This window comes from Daphnia magna, linkage group LG9 (genome assembly GCF_020631705.1).
Source record: "Daphnia magna isolate NIES linkage group LG9, ASM2063170v1.1, whole genome shotgun sequence".
Lineage (NCBI taxonomy): Eukaryota > Metazoa > Arthropoda > Branchiopoda > Diplostraca > Daphniidae > Daphnia > Daphnia magna.
In genome coordinates, this window is record NC_059190.1 from 6,489,361 (window position 1) to 6,509,501 (window position 20,141).

General features: G+C 41.1%; 3 protein-coding genes, 30 non-coding genes and 1 pseudogene across 33 annotated transcripts; 8 read left to right on the plus strand and 26 right to left on the minus strand.

Annotated features, from left to right (window-relative positions):
- Positions 1-994: 994 nt before the first annotated feature.
- Positions 995-6,030, minus strand: LOC123475645. Its single transcript, XM_045178637.1, has 6 exons — positions 5,899-6,030; positions 5,706-5,792; positions 3,067-3,190; positions 2,596-2,724; positions 2,381-2,439; positions 995-1,699 (listed from the first exon to the last, which is right to left on the minus strand). The coding sequence occupies exons 1-6, from the start codon at positions 6,028-6,030 to the stop codon at positions 995-997; spliced, it is 1,236 nt and encodes a 411-aa protein (XP_045034572.1).
- A 644-nt stretch (positions 6,031-6,674) lies between these two features.
- LOC116922290 lies at positions 6,675-7,635 on the minus strand. The gene has a single exon (XM_045179035.1). The coding sequence runs from the start codon at positions 7,595-7,597 to the stop codon at positions 6,725-6,727; it is 873 nt and encodes a 290-aa protein (XP_045034970.1). The 5' UTR covers positions 7,598-7,635; the 3' UTR covers positions 6,675-6,724.
- Positions 7,636-8,515: 880 nt separating this feature from the next.
- On the minus strand, positions 8,516-9,579 carry LOC123475976 (annotated as a pseudogene).
- A 491-nt stretch (positions 9,580-10,070) lies between these two features.
- On the minus strand, positions 10,071-11,147 carry LOC123475646. The gene is made up of 3 exons (XM_045178638.1): positions 10,985-11,147; positions 10,393-10,936; positions 10,071-10,327 (listed from the first exon to the last, which is right to left on the minus strand). The coding sequence occupies exons 1-3, from the start codon at positions 11,114-11,116 to the stop codon at positions 10,071-10,073; spliced, it is 933 nt and encodes a 310-aa protein (XP_045034573.1). The 5' UTR covers positions 11,117-11,147.
- A 356-nt stretch (positions 11,148-11,503) lies between these two features.
- Positions 11,504-11,576, plus strand: Trnam-cau. Its single transcript has one exon. It is a non-coding gene; the product is annotated as a tRNA-Met (tRNA).
- A 638-nt stretch (positions 11,577-12,214) lies between these two features.
- Positions 12,215-12,296, minus strand: Trnas-gcu. Its single transcript has one exon. It is a non-coding gene; the product is annotated as a tRNA-Ser (tRNA).
- A 117-nt stretch (positions 12,297-12,413) lies between these two features.
- On the minus strand, positions 12,414-12,486 carry Trnak-uuu. The gene has a single exon. It is a non-coding gene; the product is annotated as a tRNA-Lys (tRNA).
- A 100-nt stretch (positions 12,487-12,586) lies between these two features.
- Positions 12,587-12,659, plus strand: Trnam-cau. The gene has a single exon. It is a non-coding gene; the product is annotated as a tRNA-Met (tRNA).
- Positions 12,660-13,113: 454 nt separating this feature from the next.
- Positions 13,114-13,185, minus strand: Trnaq-cug. The gene has a single exon. It is a non-coding gene; the product is annotated as a tRNA-Gln (tRNA).
- A 312-nt stretch (positions 13,186-13,497) lies between these two features.
- On the minus strand, positions 13,498-13,570 carry Trnak-uuu. Its single transcript has one exon. It is a non-coding gene; the product is annotated as a tRNA-Lys (tRNA).
- A 100-nt stretch (positions 13,571-13,670) lies between these two features.
- On the plus strand, positions 13,671-13,743 carry Trnam-cau. Its single transcript has one exon. It is a non-coding gene; the product is annotated as a tRNA-Met (tRNA).
- Positions 13,744-14,197: 454 nt separating this feature from the next.
- Positions 14,198-14,269, minus strand: Trnaq-cug. The gene has a single exon. It is a non-coding gene; the product is annotated as a tRNA-Gln (tRNA).
- Positions 14,270-14,381: 112 nt separating this feature from the next.
- On the minus strand, positions 14,382-14,463 carry Trnas-gcu. The gene has a single exon. It is a non-coding gene; the product is annotated as a tRNA-Ser (tRNA).
- A 117-nt stretch (positions 14,464-14,580) lies between these two features.
- Trnak-uuu lies at positions 14,581-14,653 on the minus strand. Its single transcript has one exon. It is a non-coding gene; the product is annotated as a tRNA-Lys (tRNA).
- A 100-nt stretch (positions 14,654-14,753) lies between these two features.
- On the plus strand, positions 14,754-14,826 carry Trnam-cau. The gene has a single exon. It is a non-coding gene; the product is annotated as a tRNA-Met (tRNA).
- Positions 14,827-15,281: 455 nt separating this feature from the next.
- On the minus strand, positions 15,282-15,353 carry Trnaq-cug. Its single transcript has one exon. It is a non-coding gene; the product is annotated as a tRNA-Gln (tRNA).
- Positions 15,354-15,465: 112 nt separating this feature from the next.
- Positions 15,466-15,547, minus strand: Trnas-gcu. Its single transcript has one exon. It is a non-coding gene; the product is annotated as a tRNA-Ser (tRNA).
- Positions 15,548-15,664: 117 nt separating this feature from the next.
- Trnak-uuu lies at positions 15,665-15,737 on the minus strand. The gene has a single exon. It is a non-coding gene; the product is annotated as a tRNA-Lys (tRNA).
- A 100-nt stretch (positions 15,738-15,837) lies between these two features.
- Positions 15,838-15,910, plus strand: Trnam-cau. Its single transcript has one exon. It is a non-coding gene; the product is annotated as a tRNA-Met (tRNA).
- A 454-nt stretch (positions 15,911-16,364) lies between these two features.
- Trnaq-cug lies at positions 16,365-16,436 on the minus strand. Its single transcript has one exon. It is a non-coding gene; the product is annotated as a tRNA-Gln (tRNA).
- Positions 16,437-16,548: 112 nt separating this feature from the next.
- Trnas-gcu lies at positions 16,549-16,630 on the minus strand. The gene has a single exon. It is a non-coding gene; the product is annotated as a tRNA-Ser (tRNA).
- Positions 16,631-16,747: 117 nt separating this feature from the next.
- Trnak-uuu lies at positions 16,748-16,820 on the minus strand. Its single transcript has one exon. It is a non-coding gene; the product is annotated as a tRNA-Lys (tRNA).
- Positions 16,821-16,920: 100 nt separating this feature from the next.
- Positions 16,921-16,993, plus strand: Trnam-cau. The gene has a single exon. It is a non-coding gene; the product is annotated as a tRNA-Met (tRNA).
- Positions 16,994-17,447: 454 nt separating this feature from the next.
- Trnaq-cug lies at positions 17,448-17,519 on the minus strand. Its single transcript has one exon. It is a non-coding gene; the product is annotated as a tRNA-Gln (tRNA).
- Positions 17,520-17,631: 112 nt separating this feature from the next.
- On the minus strand, positions 17,632-17,713 carry Trnas-gcu. Its single transcript has one exon. It is a non-coding gene; the product is annotated as a tRNA-Ser (tRNA).
- A 117-nt stretch (positions 17,714-17,830) lies between these two features.
- Trnak-uuu lies at positions 17,831-17,903 on the minus strand. Its single transcript has one exon. It is a non-coding gene; the product is annotated as a tRNA-Lys (tRNA).
- Positions 17,904-18,003: 100 nt separating this feature from the next.
- Trnam-cau lies at positions 18,004-18,076 on the plus strand. Its single transcript has one exon. It is a non-coding gene; the product is annotated as a tRNA-Met (tRNA).
- Positions 18,077-18,531: 455 nt separating this feature from the next.
- Positions 18,532-18,603, minus strand: Trnaq-cug. The gene has a single exon. It is a non-coding gene; the product is annotated as a tRNA-Gln (tRNA).
- Positions 18,604-18,715: 112 nt separating this feature from the next.
- Positions 18,716-18,797, minus strand: Trnas-gcu. Its single transcript has one exon. It is a non-coding gene; the product is annotated as a tRNA-Ser (tRNA).
- Positions 18,798-18,914: 117 nt separating this feature from the next.
- Positions 18,915-18,987, minus strand: Trnak-uuu. The gene has a single exon. It is a non-coding gene; the product is annotated as a tRNA-Lys (tRNA).
- A 100-nt stretch (positions 18,988-19,087) lies between these two features.
- Trnam-cau lies at positions 19,088-19,160 on the plus strand. Its single transcript has one exon. It is a non-coding gene; the product is annotated as a tRNA-Met (tRNA).
- A 455-nt stretch (positions 19,161-19,615) lies between these two features.
- Trnaq-cug lies at positions 19,616-19,687 on the minus strand. Its single transcript has one exon. It is a non-coding gene; the product is annotated as a tRNA-Gln (tRNA).
- A 112-nt stretch (positions 19,688-19,799) lies between these two features.
- Positions 19,800-19,881, minus strand: Trnas-gcu. The gene has a single exon. It is a non-coding gene; the product is annotated as a tRNA-Ser (tRNA).
- A 117-nt stretch (positions 19,882-19,998) lies between these two features.
- Trnak-uuu lies at positions 19,999-20,071 on the minus strand. The gene has a single exon. It is a non-coding gene; the product is annotated as a tRNA-Lys (tRNA).
- Positions 20,072-20,141: the final 70 nt, after the last annotated feature.

Genomic DNA, 20,141 nt, shown 5'->3' on the forward strand with positions numbered 1-20,141 from the left:
GAATACAGTATAATGTAAGCTACGTCAATTCAGTTTTATTTACTGTTCCATATTGTGTATCTAAGTTGTATTTGGCGAGAAAAAGAAATTAAAGTTGTGGACAAAGAAGTTTGGGAAAGGAGAAAGGGGAAGAATCATTTATACGGTTTAGCTATCAAGGTTAAAACAATTTAAAGGACTCAGAGGAGATAATTAAACCGTTGACTGAAGGAATAAGTTTAAAGGGTAGAGGTGGAAACTTTCAAAGAAGAAATGACAAAAAGGTGGCGTTTACCACGAGAATATTTTCTACGAATAGGAGAATAAACAACCATATTTTCTTTTGGTTTCTTATAATAAGAGGCCCTACTGAGATTTGAACTCAGATTATCAGAGTCAGGGTCTGAAGTGCTAACCATTACACCATAGGACCCGTTTGAAACACCGATCTTTCATCCAGAATTTACAGCAATCAATGTTTGTTTTCACAACAACACGGTAGCGAGATGCGCCAGTCATTCGTCATTAAAAGAAAGAATACCAATCGACGAAGATGGGATTCGAACCCACGCGTGCAATGCACAATGGATTAGCAGTCGATCACCTTAACCACTCGGTCACCTCGTCTATAAGCAGAATCAAACTTCACTTGACTAACACTTATCCGTAAACAAGAACTTTTAATCATCTATGCAGCAACTACGTGTGCAATTTTTTTTTTTATATTTAAACGATTTATTGTCACAAGTAAGATTTAAATTGTTTTACAGATACGTTGGGGCATTTGTGGCATTTGTGATATAAGTTGCATGTTGTGGCAAAGGAGGAAAATTACAGCAAACTAATTACATTTCGAGGCGGAATTGAAGGAGGACAAATGATTTTGGTGGAGATGAAGATTAACAATATGACATCTGGAGGGGGGGGGGGGTTTCCAAGAGATAATAATTATGATGGGAGAAACTTGTTGTATGAAGGAAAGAAGGTATCTGTGGAGAAAGTTTTGTAGGAATATTTAGGGTTTAGAAGGTGACGTTTGTGGAGAGTTTTTTGAATGAAAGAGGCGTGACCAGAGAGACTGTATTTCGGTTATGGCTGGGGTGAAGTTTTGGCTGCGGCCAGTCCAGACGGTGATTATGTAGGATTGGATGAGGGCCAGTATTTTCTTTTTATTGGGCCCATTTCCAACGTCTCCATTGATTGCTGATTTCAATGGTTTTAGACATCCGAGTTTTGTCAATTGAATACGGAGCCATAAACTGATGTCAACTTTCTCTTTACAAAGTAACATTAGATGGTCGTCAGTTTCTTGGCCAGCATTGCATAGAGGGCATTGGTCGTTGTTTGAAAGATTGAGACTATTGAGACGCATTTTGGTGGGAAGCTGGTTATGGTTGAAATCCCAGACCACTTCGGCGTTTTTCCCTTTGATTTTGGCCACCCAACGCCAGATGGAATCCCAGTCAAGGTCCGGTTTCGCAATCTCTGTTCTCCCTGGTTGCCCTATGTTAGCGATCAGGTGATTGAAGGTGGCGCGGTGATTCGATACAGTTGACGATGTGAAGATGCCAGCTTTAAGTAGATCGGTGATGGTTGAAAGTGAGGTAGTGAAGTATGGATGCGATGAATGTGTTGCATTAAACCTAGGCTGGGTGATTTGTGGAAGGAGGTTCTTGAGATGTGGCCCCAACCAATAAACAGTTGCAGTTCTCTCAATAGCCTCGGGGTGGATTAAAGATTTGAAAATTTGCCGAGTGAAAAGGGACAGGAAGAATGGAAAAAGTAAAGTTACACCAAGCCCACCTTGAAGCCGGGGGCGGATCAAAACATTTAGGGGTGGGTGCTCTCTTCGTTGTGCCCAAAGGAATTTGTTGCATTTTTGTTGGAGGAGAAGGGCTTGGGTTTTGTTGCAGGGAAGTACGTGGGCTATATGAACAAGTTGTGACAAAACATGTTGTTTAATGAAAAGGATGCAACCATAAAAAGTGAAATGACGGTGTGTGTTTTTCATGAGAATATTTTGGATGATGTTGAGCTGTCTTTGCCAATTGTCTTTAACTGTTTTTTTTGTTTCGGAAGAAAAAGTAATTCCGAGAACTTTTAATTCATCTACTTGAGTTATCCAATCATATGGCCATTTACTTTTAGGATATGATTGTTTTAAATTGCCTCTATGGGGAATCGAACTCTTAACCTCAGCAACCCCAGCCGACGGCGCTGCCCACTGTGTCACTACGGGTCGTTGAGTTTTATGTAGGGTCCAGATGCCTAGACCAAGTAATTTTGTCTTCCCCTTGTTAATACGTGCATTTGTCCAGGCACAAAATTCCAGAATAATTTCGCATGCACGACGTACATCTTTCATTGATGAGGCAAAAACTACAAGATCATCTACATATGCACGAACTTGGATGCGTTTTCCGTAGTGTTCAATTCCGTCAATACCCCTAGACAAGCAAACTAAAAGCGGTTCAATATAGAGGGCAAACAGATGGACTGACAGAGGGCACCCCTGCCGCACGGATTGTGCATTGTCCACAGTACCGACTATGTCATTACCGTTCAATGGGCATAGTTCAGTTATACTGTACAGTGTTTTTAACCAATCAACAAACAGGGGAGGGTAGCCCATGGCTGTCATCACTTCCCACAGTACGTCTCGATTGACAAGGTCATAGGCTTTCTCCAAATCATACGCGATAATGGCGGCCGGTTTGAGGGAAGATACTTCTTTTGATTTACGGCCTGTATTATCGATGACATCTCGAATTAAACACAAGCTGTCAAAGATATAGCGGCCGGGTACACCACCTTTTTGATGTGAATCTAGAGAGTTTTGAAGAGAATTTCTCAGACGAAAAGCCAATACTGACGCGATTAACTTGTAATCGGTATTTAACAATGAAATTGGCCGGTAATCTGTGATTTTACTCGGTGCTGGGATTTTTGGGACTAATCTAATAGCTGCCCTTCCCTGCGACGGTTGAAGTTTTCTTTTGTCGAGGACACAAATCATCATCTCTAGAAAATGAACACCAATAACATCCCAGAATTTTAAATAAAACTCAAAGGGAATGCCATCTGTACCTGGGGCCTTGTTCTTTTTAGTTGCCCTAAGTGCGTTGTTAATTTCCTCTACTGTAAATGGAGACACTAGAGGACTGTCACTCTCCGGGATCGAACCTAGTACTCCTCGATTGAACGCTTGAGCGTTTAACGACTGAGCTACTACTGATACACCCGGGTCGTTTTTAGTGGGTTTTATGCGGTTAAGTGCACCTCTAATCCCTTCTATAAATTTTCCAGCTAATTGGTTATTAGGGGCGGGCTGATTCTGAAAGATTCCACTGAAATGTTTAATTATTTCTAGGTTAATTTGCTCAGATTGGGTAATTTTACAGTTATCATTAGTTTTGAGCTGGGTGATCAGAGACTTCTGGAAATTACTCGTTGACTTGTTCATATGAAAGGTAGATGTCTCTTCTTCGGCTGTACTTTGAACGCGTGAACGTATTGCAAATCCCCTCAATGCTTCTCGCTCCCAGGCTAGAAACTCACGTTTCAACTCCATGTAGCGCGCATGATTGAGATTTGCATTGTTCACGGTTTCTTTTAGTTGATGTTGGAGTAATTTCCGTTTGACTCTCTGGTCACAGATTCTCTTTTTACAATAATTAATTGATAAACGCCTGAGGCCAGGTTTGAAAATGTTCTCCCACCAGTGGTCTACGTTTCCAATACGGGATGTATGTTGGGACATTTCTTCAATAAAGACGTGCACCAATTTTATATATTCTTCCTCCTCGAGGATTGATGTGTTGAGTTTCCATAAAACCCTTGACTTGTTTCTCACTACACGAGGAGGGGTGGTACTGTTTATATACCCTACGATTGGTCTGTGATCCCCGAGTGGTAACTCGTGCAAATGGATATCAGAAAATTTAACGTGGTGCTGACAATAAATTCGGTCTAATCTAGCCTGGCTAGTCGCACAAAAGTACGTCCAACAAGGTTCATTTTTCCGAATATCTCTCCAGACATCTGTTAATGAAAGGGCTTTTACTAAATCTCGGAGGGGTTCTAGTAGTGCTAGTCTAATTTTAGGTGGTGTTGTCTTGCTACTTTTCCGGTCATCGATCTCGTCAACGGCCTTAAAATCTCCCAATATAATTGCTGGTGCCTTATACTGGGCCACATAAGCCGGAATAGTTTCCCGGAGGAAAGAATCCCTATAAGTTTTATTTTGGTCACCAGATGGGGCGTAAATACACACAAAAGCAAAACCCTTTACTTCCATGGCTATCAACCTCCCCTCCGGTTCAAACAAAATGTTGTTGACGCTCAGGCCGTGTCGTACTAGGATGGCTGTCCCATGTTTTCTAGGGCCGAGGTTTGTGTGCATCTGGTAATGGTTAGTAAATACGGTGTTATAGTGGAAAACTACTTCTTGCAAACATATAATATCAAGTTTTTGATGTAAAAAGAAATTGAGCATTATTTGAAGTTTGTCAGGTGACGATATTCTGTTGATATTATATGTCGCGATGTTAATCATGATTAAAATTTAAAATTGGGTTTTGGGGATTGGGTCTTGTTATCGTTGCCCTTTTTCCTTCTAACGACCTCCATTGCTTTGAGAGTTTTATCTGCTATAGAAGTCGATTGAGTGCTGAGGGGGACGCCCAAAGATTCCTGAGTTTCGCTCACATGACTAGCCTTCTGGCTGTCAAGTGACCGTTGGCCAGGCTGAATACTCCCATCAGAAAAGGAAAAGTCTTCCTCAGGGTTTGAAACCGAACACAGCTCGGTTGCATCCATCTCTTCATCCACATCGTTATCCATCTGATCTATCATGGATGGAATAGATGGTACTCCAGGTGCAATTGTATCGGGTGGCACATCGTCCCCCCCCGTAAAGGTGGGAAAAGAATTGGTGTCCACACCCGGTATCGAAACTGAAACCTCTCGAGTCGGAGACCCGAGTTCAACCAAACGAGCTACATCAGATTCATATTCCTCAGCTTCCTCGACGGGGGAATGGGAAGAGGCAGTACGACTCCTTTTTTTTGATTGTTTTTGTTGGTCACGGAATTCCCTCGTCTCTTTCATTTTCTTTTTCCTTACCGAATAAGACACCACAGACGAATCCACACAGCTAGTGTCTTCAGCGTCAGAATCGGTGTCAGAAAGAGACTCAGCTTCATCGGGTTTCGAAATTGGATCCTCCGGAGCTTTATCAAAAACGACAACAGGCGACATCGTTGACCTCTGGGCTAACTCGGGAAATGAATCAGCGTCAACAGTTGGAGCAATTGGAATTTTCTCGCCACCAGTCGGCCCTGTCTCCTGGGGCTTCCTAACAATTTTAACTGTCCCACGATTTGTTAGTACACTACTATAGCTACGTGTTCCCATGGGGCCTTTTAAAATGATGCTGGGGGTGGTTAAACTACGGGGTTGCTTGGGGCAATTAGCTAAGACATGGGTGGGAGAATCACACATGCGGCATGTGTGCATTTGTCCTGCATAAGACACCATTAGTGGATCCTTGTAGCTTCCAAAGGTGATAAAAGATGGGATGCCCTTGTGGATCTCCATATCCACATTGACAACTCCAGTCTTTATCCCGTTCCACCTTGGAAGCGACCTATCCTGATACGTGTCCCAAAACACCCGAGAAATCACTCCAAACTCGCGCAATCTCTTGTTTAGCAGGCTAAGGTCATCATCGAATTTGAAATGTTGAATTCTAACGCGTACGAGGTTAACTGACCTATCTCTAACTCGAATTCGGACCTCCTTGCCACTAATGACTACAGATTCTTTTGAACTAAATTTATTCAAGAATTCAATATGGTCTTTGACGGTCTTGAACCCAATTCGGAAAACGCAAAAGGCTCGCCCTGGTAGACGAGAAACAGCATCAAAGATGCTGTCAGATTCATTACTATCATGCTCGAAACATTCGTAGAATTCATGCCTGGTCACTTCAGTATTACCAAAAGAGATTTCGGCAGTACGTGGCCAGACGTCTGGGGATTCCGTTCCCATTTTACCCACAACAAAGGGGCAAAGAGGCGGGAAAAATGCAAAAAAGAAAAAAAAAGGGCCAATACCAAAATGGCGCCTTAACAAACAAACAAGGGAAACAAAACGAATTACAAGATCCAATACAACCAGAAGAGAGAGAGAAAAAAAAAGAACAAAACAGTTTCTTTGGACTCACCGCAAGATGTCACTCTTGGGAGATCAGTTAGACACGTCTGTTAACAGCCGAACGCGCTAGCCAATTGCATTTAACAGACTTATTTAACAGACAGAAATCAACATTCGAAGCACTACGCCCGATGAGGGACTTGAACCCTCGACCTCAGGATTTTTTTTTTTTTTTTTTTTGTAAAATCCTCTTTTATTATCAGTTAATTTTCATGGCACTCTAACATTTATCAAAACAAAAGAAAACAAAGATACAAATAATTATTTTCCTTGGATGCAGACGATTAAAGGGGAAGAAAAGCAAAAATTTGACAATGTAGGTCCCGTTAATTGGTCGACTAACAAAAACAAACAAATGCGAACAAATATTGAGGTAGATTAATACAAGAAAAACAAAAAACCAAAGGTAAACAAAAGCAATTGTCTAGCAGACACAAAAAAACAAAAATAAACAAAGGATTTACAAATAGAGGCAGGGAAATATATACAAAAGCAATATAAAAGAACAAAACGGAACTAAAAGGGAAGACTAAATGGAAAGGAGTGGACTGGGAGGAAAAAGTGCTTTCCATAAGCTCTCTACTTCTTCTTGGCGAGGGATACGATGGGTATTTCTTGCTTTCCAGGTGATGAAGATGTATGCAGCCAGAAGAGTAAATGTTTGCCGGAGATTACCTATTGGCCCAAAATGGCCACGAATGAGATCTTCTTTGGAAGACTTGCAGCCCATTTGACGTATGGTTCCTTCCAACCAGCTCCAAACGATGTGGCGTTCAGGACATTGGAATGTCAGATGCTCATCGGTTTCTGGGTGCTGATGGCAGATTGGACATGTTGCATCTTTGGAAGGATCTAACCGATGGCATCTGGTCCTGGTAGGGAGAAGTCGCTGGTTGAAAAGGAACATGGTTTCTCTGATGTTGCTTGGCAGGGCTGCAGTCTCCTTCCAGATACGTGGCCAATCCAGGTTAGGCCTTAGGATCTCCAGCTTCCCCAAAGTGGTCACCTCCAGGATCCAATGGTTGTATGTTTTCCTGTGCACCATTGGACTCCCCTGCACCAGGATCGAAGAGGCAAATAGTTGTTTTATTTGGTGCAGGGGTTCCTGAAGGTAAGTGGGCCTCTTCATAACTGCAACGGGTACGGTGTTGTTCTTGTAGAGAGGTAGTACGGTTCGAAGAGGAAAGGACATCCAATAACGAAGTAGAGAGCTTTCTGGACTATTGGGGCCTGTCAGGACTTTATACATAGGACACAAGAAAAGGGAACGGTAAAAAAGATGTGTGTTGACCATTCCCAGTCCCCCTTGACTAACAGGACGATAAACTACAGTTTTGTTCGGCCTTTCAACTTTTCCAATCCATAGAAATTTCATGATAGCCTTTAAAATCTGGTCAGCCATATTTTGTTTACATGGTAATACTTGTGCAATAAACACAGTTCCGGAGAGAGCCTTCGACTTCAGGAAAATAACCCTCTGGTATAGATTGAAACGTCGACAGGCATTCTCTCGCAGAATACCATTTAGAGAGCCGAAAGCATCATTCCAAACCCTATCAGCTGTCTCAACTATGGAGTGAGAGAATTTAATTCCTAATAGGGACAATGTTTGTGCCGACACAAGCCACTCAAGAGGCCAAGTCATCCTAGAGCTCCAAGTCCCGAGTCCCAGGGCTTTTGTTTTCTCCTTATTCATCCTTGCCTTTGTCCACTGGCAGAACAAGTCAAGGACCTGTCCTGCCCTGGTAAAATCTTCGTCACAAGAAATGAAAAAGGTGACGTCATCAACGAAGGCTCTGACAGTGAGTTTTTCATTAAACAATGATATGCCCTGGAGAACTCGAGATAAACGCAACAGTAACGGCTCAATGTATAGAATAAAGAGATGGACAGATAGGGGGCATCCCTGGCGAATTGATTGAATATCAGAAAGCACCCCAGCCACCTCCGATCCGTTGAGAATTGACATTCCTGTTACAGAATACATAGTCTGTAGCCAACGGATGAAGGTGGTGGGATAGCCCATGACATCCAGAATCCTCCAGAGGACTTCCCTGTTAACCAGGTCGTAGGCCTTTTCAAAGTCAACTCCAACAATGGCAGCGCCCATACCCCGAATCGCAAAGTTGGAAGAGTCATGGCATCCCCGGTCATCAACGAATTGAATGACATCTCTATAAAGCATTAAATTGTCAAAAATCAATCTACCAGGTACCCCACCTTTTTGATGAGGCCCTATGGTAGATGACAGTGTCTGCCTCAATCGTCTCGCTAAAACAGATGCCATGACTTTGTAGTCACAATTCAGAAGAGAAATTGGCCGAAAATTAGAAATTCCACAGAGCCCTGAAGACTTGGGAATTAGCCTGATCGCCGCTTGGCCCTGCGATGACGTAAGAGTTTCCCTTTCAAGGATATGATTGAACATATCCAAGAAATGGGGTGCGATCACGTCCCAAAATTCTACGTAAAACTCGTAAGGAATGCCATCGGTGCCAGGAGACTTGTTTGATTTCATCGCCATCAGAGCAGCTTTAATCTCAAGGAGGGAAATTGGTGCAGTCAGGTTTGGGGTTGGCTTAAAGCAATCTCTTACTCCCTCAAGAAAATCAGTACCTGCCAGTATGTCAGGAGAAGGTTGATTTTTGAAAATTTTACTGAAATGTGAAATAATCTCTCCTGAAATGTCCTCTTTGGTCGATAAGCATGTGCCATTAGAGGCAATGATTTTATCAATACGACATTTTCGGTAGTTAACTCTAGCTCTATTTACATGAAAAATATTGGCTTCCTCCACCTCTTGGCCTTCAAAGCAGCGGGAACGAATCCCATACCCTTTAAGTGTGCTCTCCTCCCAAGACTTTGAGAATTTCCTCAACTGGTGAAAGGCAACCCAATCAAAGGTATCTGCTTCGGCCATCTCCTGAATGCAGGACTGGTAGAAAAATTTCGTTTCCCTAATCATTCTAGCTCTTTGTTTAGAATAATCTACCGAAATGCGTTTGATACCTGGTTTCAGTACACTCTCCCACCAATTTGCGACATTACTTTCCCTAAGAGGATGATTGGCAGATTCATGAATAAAATTTTTACATAGTTTTGATAGCCTTCTTCTGACAGTATGGAAGTATTTAATTTCCACAAACCAGCAGGGGATCTAGTACGGTGTGGGAGATCGAGATTGCAGGTAAAAGTTGATTGTACCGATTGATGATCACTAACCGACCAAGATTGCAAATAAATATTTACAAAATTCTCTGCAAAAGATCGGCTAGCATATATCCTATCAAGTCGAGAAGAACCGGAGGGATGGTAAAAGGTGTGCCCCGGTTCACTTTTATTTAGCTTTTTCCAGATATCTACCAGATCAAGACCAGTAACCATCTCTTTCAAAGCATAGCTGATAATATTACTTTGGGAAGAGAAGGAGTCGGAGCATGCCTTATCTTGGATGTCGTCTACGCAGTTAAAATCGCCCATCAACACGAAGGGCAGTCGAGTAGTTATTGTGTAAGCAGGGACGGTTTGACGAAGAAAGTTGTTTCTCTCGGTTTTTACGTGACTACCTGACGGAGCATAGATATTAATGAACGTGAAACATTTCACGTCAATAGATATAAGCCTTCCGTCGGGTTCTAGAAGTAATCGAGAATACTCCAGACCATGTCTAATGAGAATGGCTGTTCCATTTTTGTTGGGACCGACATTTGCCAACAAACGGTAGCGACTTTCAATAATTGGACAAGAATGAAATGCTACCTCTTGAAGTCCCACGATATCTAGGTTACCGTCCCTGCAGAAGTTAAAAAGAATTTGACGTCGCTCGACTGACCTAATCCCTCCAATGTTGATAGATGCGATTTTTAGCTTTGCAGTCATTTAAATGGTTTCTTGGGTTGAGAAGTGGACAAGGTTGGTCTAGAATTCTGGGGTGTCAATGTTGGTTTGAAACGTTTGCTTTGTGGTACAGTGGGAACTTTCAGGTGGTCACTTGTTTTGTCAGTTTCCATGGACTCAACTTCCCCCAAATTGGGTTCCACTGGTTCCATGGAAATTGTCATAGGTTCCGAGTCATCAGGTTGTGTTTCAGGGATTATCATTTGAGCGGGCGGAGTCTGTCGTGGTGGGTCGTCTGTGGATTTAACGGGTTGTTCGGTGGGAGAAATTTCTAATGGGGGAGTCCCCCTGAGAGTGAACTTTGTAATCCACACTCAAGAAGGGCCTTAGAAACCATGGGGTCTACATCTAAGGGTAGAGTGACGGGTTTTTCCGGGACTGTCTCTGTCTTTTTAGTCATTTTATTACTGGGCTTTTGGACAATGATAGGTTCCTTATTACGTCTCAAAGTTGGGCAGTTGTAGCAAAAATGGGTTTCGTCGTCACACAGTCTGCAAGTAGGTTTTTGTCCCTCATACTTTACCATGGCACGATAGCTGCCAATAGTAATGTATGAGGGAATATTCTTAGTCAACGTCATTCGTACTATCATCCAAGTGGCAAGGACAGGGTATAAAACGTCATCCTCTGCCACCCGATAGCGTTCCCAACGAGCATCAATTATGGTTCCAAATTCCTTCAGACGTGTCTTTACTACTCCCAAGTCTAGATTCTGTGGAATCCCTGCAATTCTGACAAATTTCTCCGGAATATTACTGTCCCTGATGACTACATTAACTTCTTTCCCTTCCAATTCCGTCCTGACGATACCACTGTGTTGGGACAAAAAATTTGAGGTGTATGCCTCTGTCGTAAACGTAATTCTAGCGACCTGATTTCTCGTATCTAGCACAGCAACTAGGCCTAAGAGATCCTGTGGCTCAACCTTCAAACTACGCACGAACCCATGTACCGCACGCATACTCAATCTCGGGAATTGAACCCCAAAATCGACATCTACACTATTGAGCCACTTGGCAGCCATTGTCCCCTAGACAATGTAAACAAACTGCCAAGGGGGAAGGGGGGCCCCCACACAAGTAAACAAAACACCGAAAAGGATAAATTTGGGGAAAACAAGAGAAAAACAAGAAAACTATACAAAATAAACACTCTAGAACATGAAAATAACAACAAAAAGTAATGAAAATCAGCAATAAACTCACAAATTGATGGGGAAACAGGAGAACACAAAAAACACGTCTGCATCCAAGTACTAACGGGACCCGACGGATTAAAAGTCCCGCGCTCTACCAGCTGAGCTAACCGGGCTTATTTACCGCGTTCTGGGATAGCAATATCAATTATTTCTTTAATATACCTTACGAAACATTGTCATCTTTTAAATTGTAATTTTTGTTATATGTCAGACGCCTCGATAGCGCAGTAGGCAGCGCGCGAGTCTCATAATCTCGAGGTCGTGAGTTCGAACCTCACTCGGGGCAGTTACTTGCTATTAAACAATGTTATTTTTGTGCCAATACGCAGGTTCACTTCGTGCGGAGATGGGTGTTTTCTAGATGTTGTACTTAATGTGACCCACGTTAAATGATTCAGAAGAATACAGTATAATGTAAGCTACGTCAATTCATTTTTATTTACTGTTCCATATTGTGTATCTAAGTTGTATTTGGCGAGAAAAAGAAATTAAAGTTGTGGACAAAGAAGTTTGGGAAAGGAGAAAGGGGAAGAATCATTTATACGGTTTAGCTATCAAGGTTAAAACAATTTAAAGGACTCAGAGGAGATAATTAAACCGTTGACTGAAGGAATAAGTTTAAAGGGTAGAGGTGGAAACTTTCAAAGAAGAAATGACAAAAAGGTGGCGTTTACCACGAGAATATTTTCTACGAATAGGAGAATAAACAACCATATTTTCTTTTGGTTTCTTATAATAAGAGGCCCTACTGAGATTTGAACTCGGATTATCAGAGTCAGAGTCTGAAGTGCTAACCATTACACCATAGGACCCGTTTGAAACACCGATCTTTCATCCAGAATATACAGCAATCAATGTTTGTTTTCACAACAACACGGTAGCGAGATGCGCCAGTCATTCGTCATTAAAAGAAAGAATACTAATCGACGAAGATGGGATTCGAACCCACGCGTGCAATGCACAATGGATTAGCAGTCCATCACCTTAACCACTCGGTCACCTCGTCTATAAGCAGAATCAAACTTCACTTGACTAACACTTATCCGTAAACAAGAACTTTTAATCATCTATGCAGCAACTACGTGTGCAATTTAACAGACAGAAAGCAACATTCGAAGCACTACGCCCGATGAGGGACTTGAACCCTCGACCTCAGGATTAAAAGTCCCGCGCTCTACCAGCTGAGCTAACCGGGCTTATATACCGCGTTCTGGGATAGCAATATCAATTATTTCTTTAATATACCTTACGAAACATTGTCATCTTTTAAATTGTAATTTTTGTTATATGTCAGACGCCTCGATAGCGCAGTAGGCAGCGCGCGAGTCTCATAATCTCGAGGTCGTGAGTTCGAACCTCACTCGGGGCAGTTACTTGCTATTAAACAATGTTATTTTTGTGCCAATACGCAGGTTCACTTCGTGCGGAGATGGGTGTTTTCTAGATGTTGTACTTAATGTGACCCACGTTAAATGATTCAGAAGAATACAGTATAATGTAAGCTACGTCAATTCATTTTTATTTACTGTTCCATATTGTGTATCTAAGTTGTATTTGGCGAGAAAAAGAAATTAAAGTTGTGGACAAAGAAGTTTGGGAAAGGAGAAAGGGGAAGAATCATTTATACGGTTTAGCTATCAAGGTTAAAACAATTTAAAGGACTCAGAGGAGATAATTAAACCGTTGACTGAAGGAATAAGTTTAAAGGGTAGAGGTGGAAACTTTCAAAGAAGAAATGACAAAAAGGTGGCGTTTACCACGAGAATATTTTCTACGAATAGGAGAATAAACAACCATATTTTCTTTTGGTTTCTTATAATAAGAGGCCCTACTGAGATTTGAACTCAGATTATCAGAGTCAGAGTCTGAAGTGCTAACCATTACACCATAGGACCCGTTTGAAACACCGATCTTTCATCCAGAATATACAGCAATCAATGTTTGTTTTCACAACAACACGGTAGCGAGATGCGCCAGTCATTCGTCATTAAAAGAAAGAATACTAATCGACGAAGATGGGATTCGAACCTCACGCGTGCAATGCACAATGGATTAGCAGTCCATCACCTTAACCACTCGGTCACCTCGTCTATAAGCAGAATCAAACTTCACTTGACTAACACTTATCCGTAAACAAGAACTTTTAATCATCTATGCAGCAACTACGTGTGCAATTTAACAGACAGAAAGCAACATTCGAAGCACTACGCCCGATGAGGGACTTGAACCCTCGACCTCAGGATTAAAAGTCCCGCGCTCTACCAGCTGAGCTAACCGGGCTTATTTACCGCGTTCTGGGATAGCAATATCAATTATTTCTTTAATATACCTTACGAAACATTGTCATCTTTTAAATTGTAATTTTTGTTATATGTCAGACGCCTCGATAGCGCAGTAGGCAGCGCGCGAGTCTCATAATCTCGAGGTCGTGAGTTCGAACCTCACTCGGGGCAGTTACTTGCTATTAAACAATGTTATTTTTGTGCCAATACGCAGGTTCACTTCGTGCGGAGATGGGTGTTTTCTAGATGTTGTACTTAATGTGACCCACGTTAAATGATTCAGAAGAATACAGTATAATGTAAGCTACGTCAATTCATTTTTATTTACTGTTCCATATTGTGTATCTAAGTTGTATTTGGCGAGAAAAAGAAATTAAAGTTGTGGACAAAGAAGTTTGGGAAAGGAGAAAGGGGAAGAATCATTTATACGGTTTAGCTATCAAGGTTAAAACAATTTAAAGGACTCAGAGGAGATAATTAAACCGTTGACTGAAGGAATAAGTTTAAAGGGTAGAGGTGGAAACTTTCAAAGAAGAAATGACAAAAAGGTGGCGTTTACCACGAGAATATTTTCTACGAATAGGAGAATAAACAACCATATTTTCTTTTGGTTTCTTATAATAAGAGGCCCTACTGAGATTTGAACTCAGATTATCAGAGTCAGAGTCTGAAGTGCTAACCATTACACCATAGGACCCGTTTGAAACACCGATCTTTCATCCAGAATATACAGCAATCAATGTTTGTTTTCACAACAACACGGTAGCGAGATGCGCCAGTCATTCGTCATTAAAAGAAAGAATACTAATCGACGAAGATGGGATTCGAACCCACGCGTGCAATGCACAATGGATTAGCAGTCCATCACCTTAACCACTCGGTCACCTCGTCTATAAGCAGAATCAAACTTCACTTGACTAACACTTATCCGTAAACAAGAACTTTTAATCATCTATGCAGCAACTACGTGTGCAATTTAACAGACAGAAAGCAACATTCGAAGCACTACGCCCGATGAGGGACTTGAACCCTCGACCTCAGGATTAAAAGTCCCGCGCTCTACCAGCTGAGCTAACCGGGCTTATTTACCGCGTTCTGGGATAGCAATATCAATTATTTCTTTAATATACCTTACGAAACATTGTCATCTTTTAAATTGTAATTTTTGTTATATGTCAGACGCCTCGATAGCGCAGTAGGCAGCGCGCGAGTCTCATAATCTCGAGGTCGTGAGTTCGAACCTCACTCGGGGCAGTTACTTGCTATTAAACAATGTTATTTTTGTGCCAATACGCAGGTTCACTTCGTGCGGAGATGGGTGTTTTCTAGATGTTGTACTTAATGTGACCCACGTTAAATGATTCAGAAGAATACAGTATAATGTAAGCTACGTCAATTCATTTTTATTTACTGTTCCATATTGTGTATCTAAGTTGTATTTGGCGAGAAAAAGAAATTAAAGTTGTGGACAAAGAAGTTTGGGAAAGGAGAAAGGGGAAGAATCATTTATACGGTTTAGCTATCAAGGTTAAAACAATTTAAAGGACTCAGAGGAGATAATTAAACCGTTGACTGAAGGAATAAGTTTAAAGGGTAGAGGTGGAAACTTTCAAAGAAGAAATGACAAAAAAGGTGGCGTTTACCACGAGAATATTTTCTACGAATAGGAGAATAAACAACCATATTTTCTTTTGGTTTCTTATAATAAGAGGCCCTACTGAGATTTGAACTCAGATTATCAGAGTCAGAGTCTGAAGTGCTAACCATTACACCATAGGACCCGTTTGAAACACCGATCTTTCATCCAGAATATACAGCAATCAATGTTTGTTTTCACAACAACACGGTAGCGAGATGCGCCAGTCATTCGTCATTAAAAGAAAGAATACTAATCGACGAAGATGGGATTCGAACCCACGCGTGCAATGCACAATGGATTAGCAGTCCATCACCTTAACCACTCGGTCACCTCGTCTATAAGCAGAATCAAACTTCACTTGACTAACACTTATCCGTAAACAAGAACTTTTAATCATCTATGCAGCAACTACGTGTGCAATTTAACAGACAGAAAGCAACATTCGAAGCACTACGCCCGATGAGGGACTTGAACCCTCGACCTCAGGATTAAAAGTCCCGCGCTCTACCAGCTGAGCTAACCGGGCTTATTTACCGCGTTCTGGGATAGCAATATCAATTATTTCTTTAATATACCTTACGAAACATTGTCATCTTTTAAATTGTAATTTTTGTTATATGTCAGACGCCTCGATAGCGCAGTAGGCAGCGCGCGAGTCTCATAATCTCGAGGTCGTGAGTTCGAACCTCACTCGGGGCAGTTACTTGCTATTAAACAATGTTATTTTTGTGCCAATACGCAGGTTCACTTCGTGCGGAGATGGGTGTTTTCTAGATGTTGTACTTAATGTGACCCACGTTAAATGATTCAGAAGAATACAGTATAATGTAAGCTACGTCAATTCATTTTTATTTACTGTTCCATATTGTGTATCTAAGTTGTATTTGCGAGAAAAAGAAATTAAAGTTGTGGACAAAGAAGTTTGGGAAAGGAGAAAGGGGAAGAATCATTTATACGGTTTAGCTATCAAGGTTAAAACAATTTAAAGGACTCAGAGGAGATAATTAAACCGTTGACTGAAGGAATAAGTTTAAAGGGTAGAGGTGGAAACTTTCAAAGAAGAAATGACAAAAAAGGTGGCGTTTACCACGAGAATATTTTCTACGAATAGGAGAATAAACAACCATATTTTCTTTTGGTTTCTTATAATAAGAGGCCCTACTGAGATTTGAACTCAGATTATCAGAGTCAGAGTCTGAAGTGCTAACCATTACACCATAGGACCCGTTTGAAACACCGATCTTTCATCCAGAATATACAGCAATCAATGTTTGTTTTCACAACAACACGGTAGCGAGATGCGCCAGTCATTCGTCATTAAAAGAAAGAATACTAATCGACGAAGATGGGATTCGAACCCACGCGTGCAATGCACAATGGATTAGCAGTCCATCACCTTAACCACTCGGTCACCTCGTCTATAAGCAGAATCAAACTTCACTTGACTAACACTTATCCGTAAACAAGAACTTTTAATCATCTATGCAGCAACTACGTGTGCAATTTAACAGACAGAAAGCAACATTCGAAGCACTACGCCCGATGAGGGACTTGAACCCTCGACCTCAGGATTAAAAGTCCCGCGCTCTACCAGCTGAGCTAACCGGGCTTATTTACCGCGTTCTGGGATAGCAATATCAATTATTTCTTTAATATACCTTACGAAACATTGTCATCTTTTAAATTGTAATTTTTGTTATATGTCAGACGCCTCGATAGCGCAGTAGGCAGCGCGCGAGTCTCATAATCTCGAGGTCGTGAGTTCGAACCTCACTCGGGGCAGTTACTTGCTATTAAACAATGTTATTTTTGTGCCAATACGCAGGTTCACTTCGTGCGGAGATGGGTGTTTTCTAGATGTTGTACTTAATGTGACCCACGTTAAATGATTCAGAAGAATACAGTATAATGTAAGCTACGTCAATTCATTTTTATTTACTGTTCCATATTGTGTATCTAAGTTGTATTTGGCGAGAAAAAGAAATTAAAGTTGTGGACAAAGAAGTTTGGGAAAGGAGAAAGGGGAAGAATCATTTATACGGTTTAGCTATCAAGGTTAAAACAATTTAAAGGACTCAGAGGAGATAATTAAACCGTTGACTGAAGGAATAAGTTTAAAGGGTAGAGGTGGAAACTTTCAAAGAAGAAATGACAAAAAGGTGGCGTTTACCACGAGAATATTTTCTACGAATAGGAGAATAAACAACCATATTTTCTTTTGGTTTCTTATAATAAGAGGCCCTACTGAGATTTGAACTCAGATTATCAGAGTCAGAGTCTGAAGTGCTAACCATTACACCATAGGACCCGTTTGAAACACCGATCTTTCATCCAGAATATACAGCAATCAATGTTTGTTTTCACAACAACACGGTAGCGAGATGCGCCAGTCATTCGTCATTAAAAGAAAGAATACTAATCGACGAAGATGGGATTCGAACCCACGCGTGCAATGCACAATGGATTAGCAGTCCATCACCTTAACCACTCGGTCACCTCGTCTATAAGCAGAATCAAACTTCACTTGACTAACACTTATCCGTAAACAAGAACTTTTAATCATCTATGCAGCAACTACGTGTGCAATTTAACAGACAGAAAGCAACATTCGAAGCACTACGCCCGATGAGGGACTTGAACCCTCGACCTCAGGATTAAAAGTCCCGCGCTCTACCAGCTGAGCTAACCGGGCTTATTTACCGCGTTCTGGGATAGCAATATCAATTATTTCTTTAATATACCTTACGAAACATTGTCATCTTTTAAATTGTAATTTTTGTTATATGTCAGACGCCTCGATAGCGCAGTAGGCAGCGCGCGAGTCTCATAATCTCGAGGTCGTGAGTTCGAACCTCACTCGGGGCAGTTACTTGCTATTAAACAATGTTATTTTTGTGCCAATACGCAGGTTCACTTCGTGCGGAGATGGGTGTTTTCTAGATGTTGTACTTAATGTGACCCACGTTAAATGATTCAGAAGAATACAGTATAATGTAAGCTACGTCAATTCATTTTTATTTACTGTTCCATATTGTGTATCTAAGTTGTATTTGGCGAGAAAAAGAAATTAAAGTTGTGGACAAAGAAGTTTGGGAAAGGAGAAAGGGGAAGAATCATTTATACGGTTTAGCTATCAAGGTTAAAACAATTTAAAGGACTCAGAGGAGATAATTAAACCGTTGACTGAAGGAATAAGTTTAAAGGGTAGAGGTGGAAACTTTCAAAGAAGAAATGACAAAAAAGGTGGCGTTTACCACGAGAATATTTTCTACGAATAGGAGAATAAACAACCATATTTTCTTTTGGTTTCTTATAATAAGAGGCCCTACTGAGATTTGAACTCAGATTATCAGAGTCAGAGTCTGAAGTGCTAACCATTACACCATAGGACCCGTTTGAAACACCGATCTTTCATCCAGAATATACAGCAATCAATGTTTGTTTTCACAACAACACGGTAGCGAGATGCGCCAGTCATTCGTCATTAAAAGAAAGAATACTAATCGACGAAGATGGGATTCGAACCCACGCGTGCAATGCACAATGGATTAGCAGTCCATCACCTTAACCACTCGGTCACCTCGTCTATAAGCAGAATCAAACTTCACTTGACTAACACTTATCCGTAAACAAGAACTTTTAATCATCTATGCAGCAACTACGTGTGCAATTTAACAGACAGAAAGCAACATTCGAAGCACTACGCCCGATGAGGGACTTGAACCCTCGACCTCAGGATTAAAAGTCCCGCGCTCTACCAGCTGAGCTAACCGGGCTTATTTACCGCGTTCTGGGATAGCAATATCAATTATTTCTTTAATATACCTTACGAAACATTGTCATCTTTTAAATTGTAATTTTTGTTATATGTCAGACGCCTCGATAGCGCAGTAGGCAGCGCGCGAGTCTCATAATCTCGAGGTCGTGAGTTCGAACCTCACTCGGGGCAGTTACTTGCTATTAAACAATGTTATTTTTGTGCCAATACGCAGGTTCACTTCGTGCGGAGATGGGTGTTTTCTAGATGTTGTACTTAATGTGACCCACGTTAAATGATTCAGAAGAATACAGTATAATGTAAGCTACGTCAATTCATTTTTATTTACTGTTCCATATTGTGTATCTAAGTTGTATTTGGCGAGAAAAAGAAATTAAAGTTGTGGACAAAGAAGTTTGGGAAAGGAGAAAGGGGAAGAATCATTTATACGGTTTAGCTATCAAGGTTAAAACAATTTAAAGGACTCAGAGGAGATAATTAAACCGTTGACTGAAGGAATAAGTTTAAAGGGTAGAGGTGGAAACTTTCAAAGAAGAAATGACAAAAAAGGTGGCGTTTACCACGAGAATATTTTCTACGAATAGGAGAATAAACAACCATATTTTCTTTTGGTTTCTTATAATAAGAGGCCCTACTGAGATTTGAACTCAGATTATCAGAGTCAGAGTCTGAAGTGCTAACCATTACACCATAGGACCCGTTTGAAACACCGATCTTTCATCCAGAATATACAGCAATCAATGTTTGTTTTCACAACAACACGGTAGCGAGATGCGCCAGTCATTCGTCATTAAAAGAAAGAATACTAATCGACGAAGATGGGATTCGAACCCACGCGTGCAATGCACAATGGATTAGCAGTCCATCACCTTAACCACTCGGTCACCTCGTCTATAAGCAGAATCAAACTTCACTTGACTAACACTTATCCGTAAACAAGAACTTTTAATCATCTATGCAGCAACTACGTGTGCAATTTAACAGACAGAAAGCAACATTCGAAGCACTACGCCCGATGAGGGACTTGAACCCTCGACCTCAGGATTAAAAGTCCCGCGCTCTACCAGCTGAGCTAACCGGGCTTATTTACCGCGTTCTGGGATAGCAATATCAATTATTTCTTTAATATACCTTACGAAACATTGTCATCTT

Excerpts from the sequence above, each read along its gene's own strand:
- LOC123475645 (XM_045178637.1), bottom strand. The coding sequence starts at position 6,030 with ATGGGAACGGAATCCCCAGACGTCTGGCCACGTACTGCCGAAATCTCT. Across the intron at positions 5,793-5,898 it reads CTGACAGCATCTTTGATGCT|TCATTAGTGGCAAGGAGGTC; the intron begins GTTTCTCGTCTA and ends AAGAATCTGTAG. Across the intron at positions 3,191-5,705 it reads TCAACATTTCAAATTCGATG|GCTCAAGCGTTCAATCGAGG; the intron begins ATGACCTTAGCC and ends CAGTCGTTAAAC.
- LOC116922290 (XM_045179035.1), bottom strand. The coding sequence starts at position 7,597 with ATGGCTGACCAGATTTTAAAGGCTATCATGAAATTTCTATGGATTGGA.
- LOC123475646 (XM_045178638.1), bottom strand. The coding sequence starts at position 11,116 with ATGGCTGCCAAGTGGCTCAATAGTGTAGATGTCGATTTTGGGGTTCAA. Across the intron at positions 10,937-10,984 it reads ATCTCTTAGGCCTAGTTGCT|GCATACACCTCAAATTTTTT; the intron begins GTGCTAGATACG and ends TTTACGACAGAG. Across the intron at positions 10,328-10,392 it reads TCTTGAGTGTGGATTACAAA|ACGACCCACCACGACAGACT; the intron begins GTTCACTCTCAG and ends TTAAATCCACAG.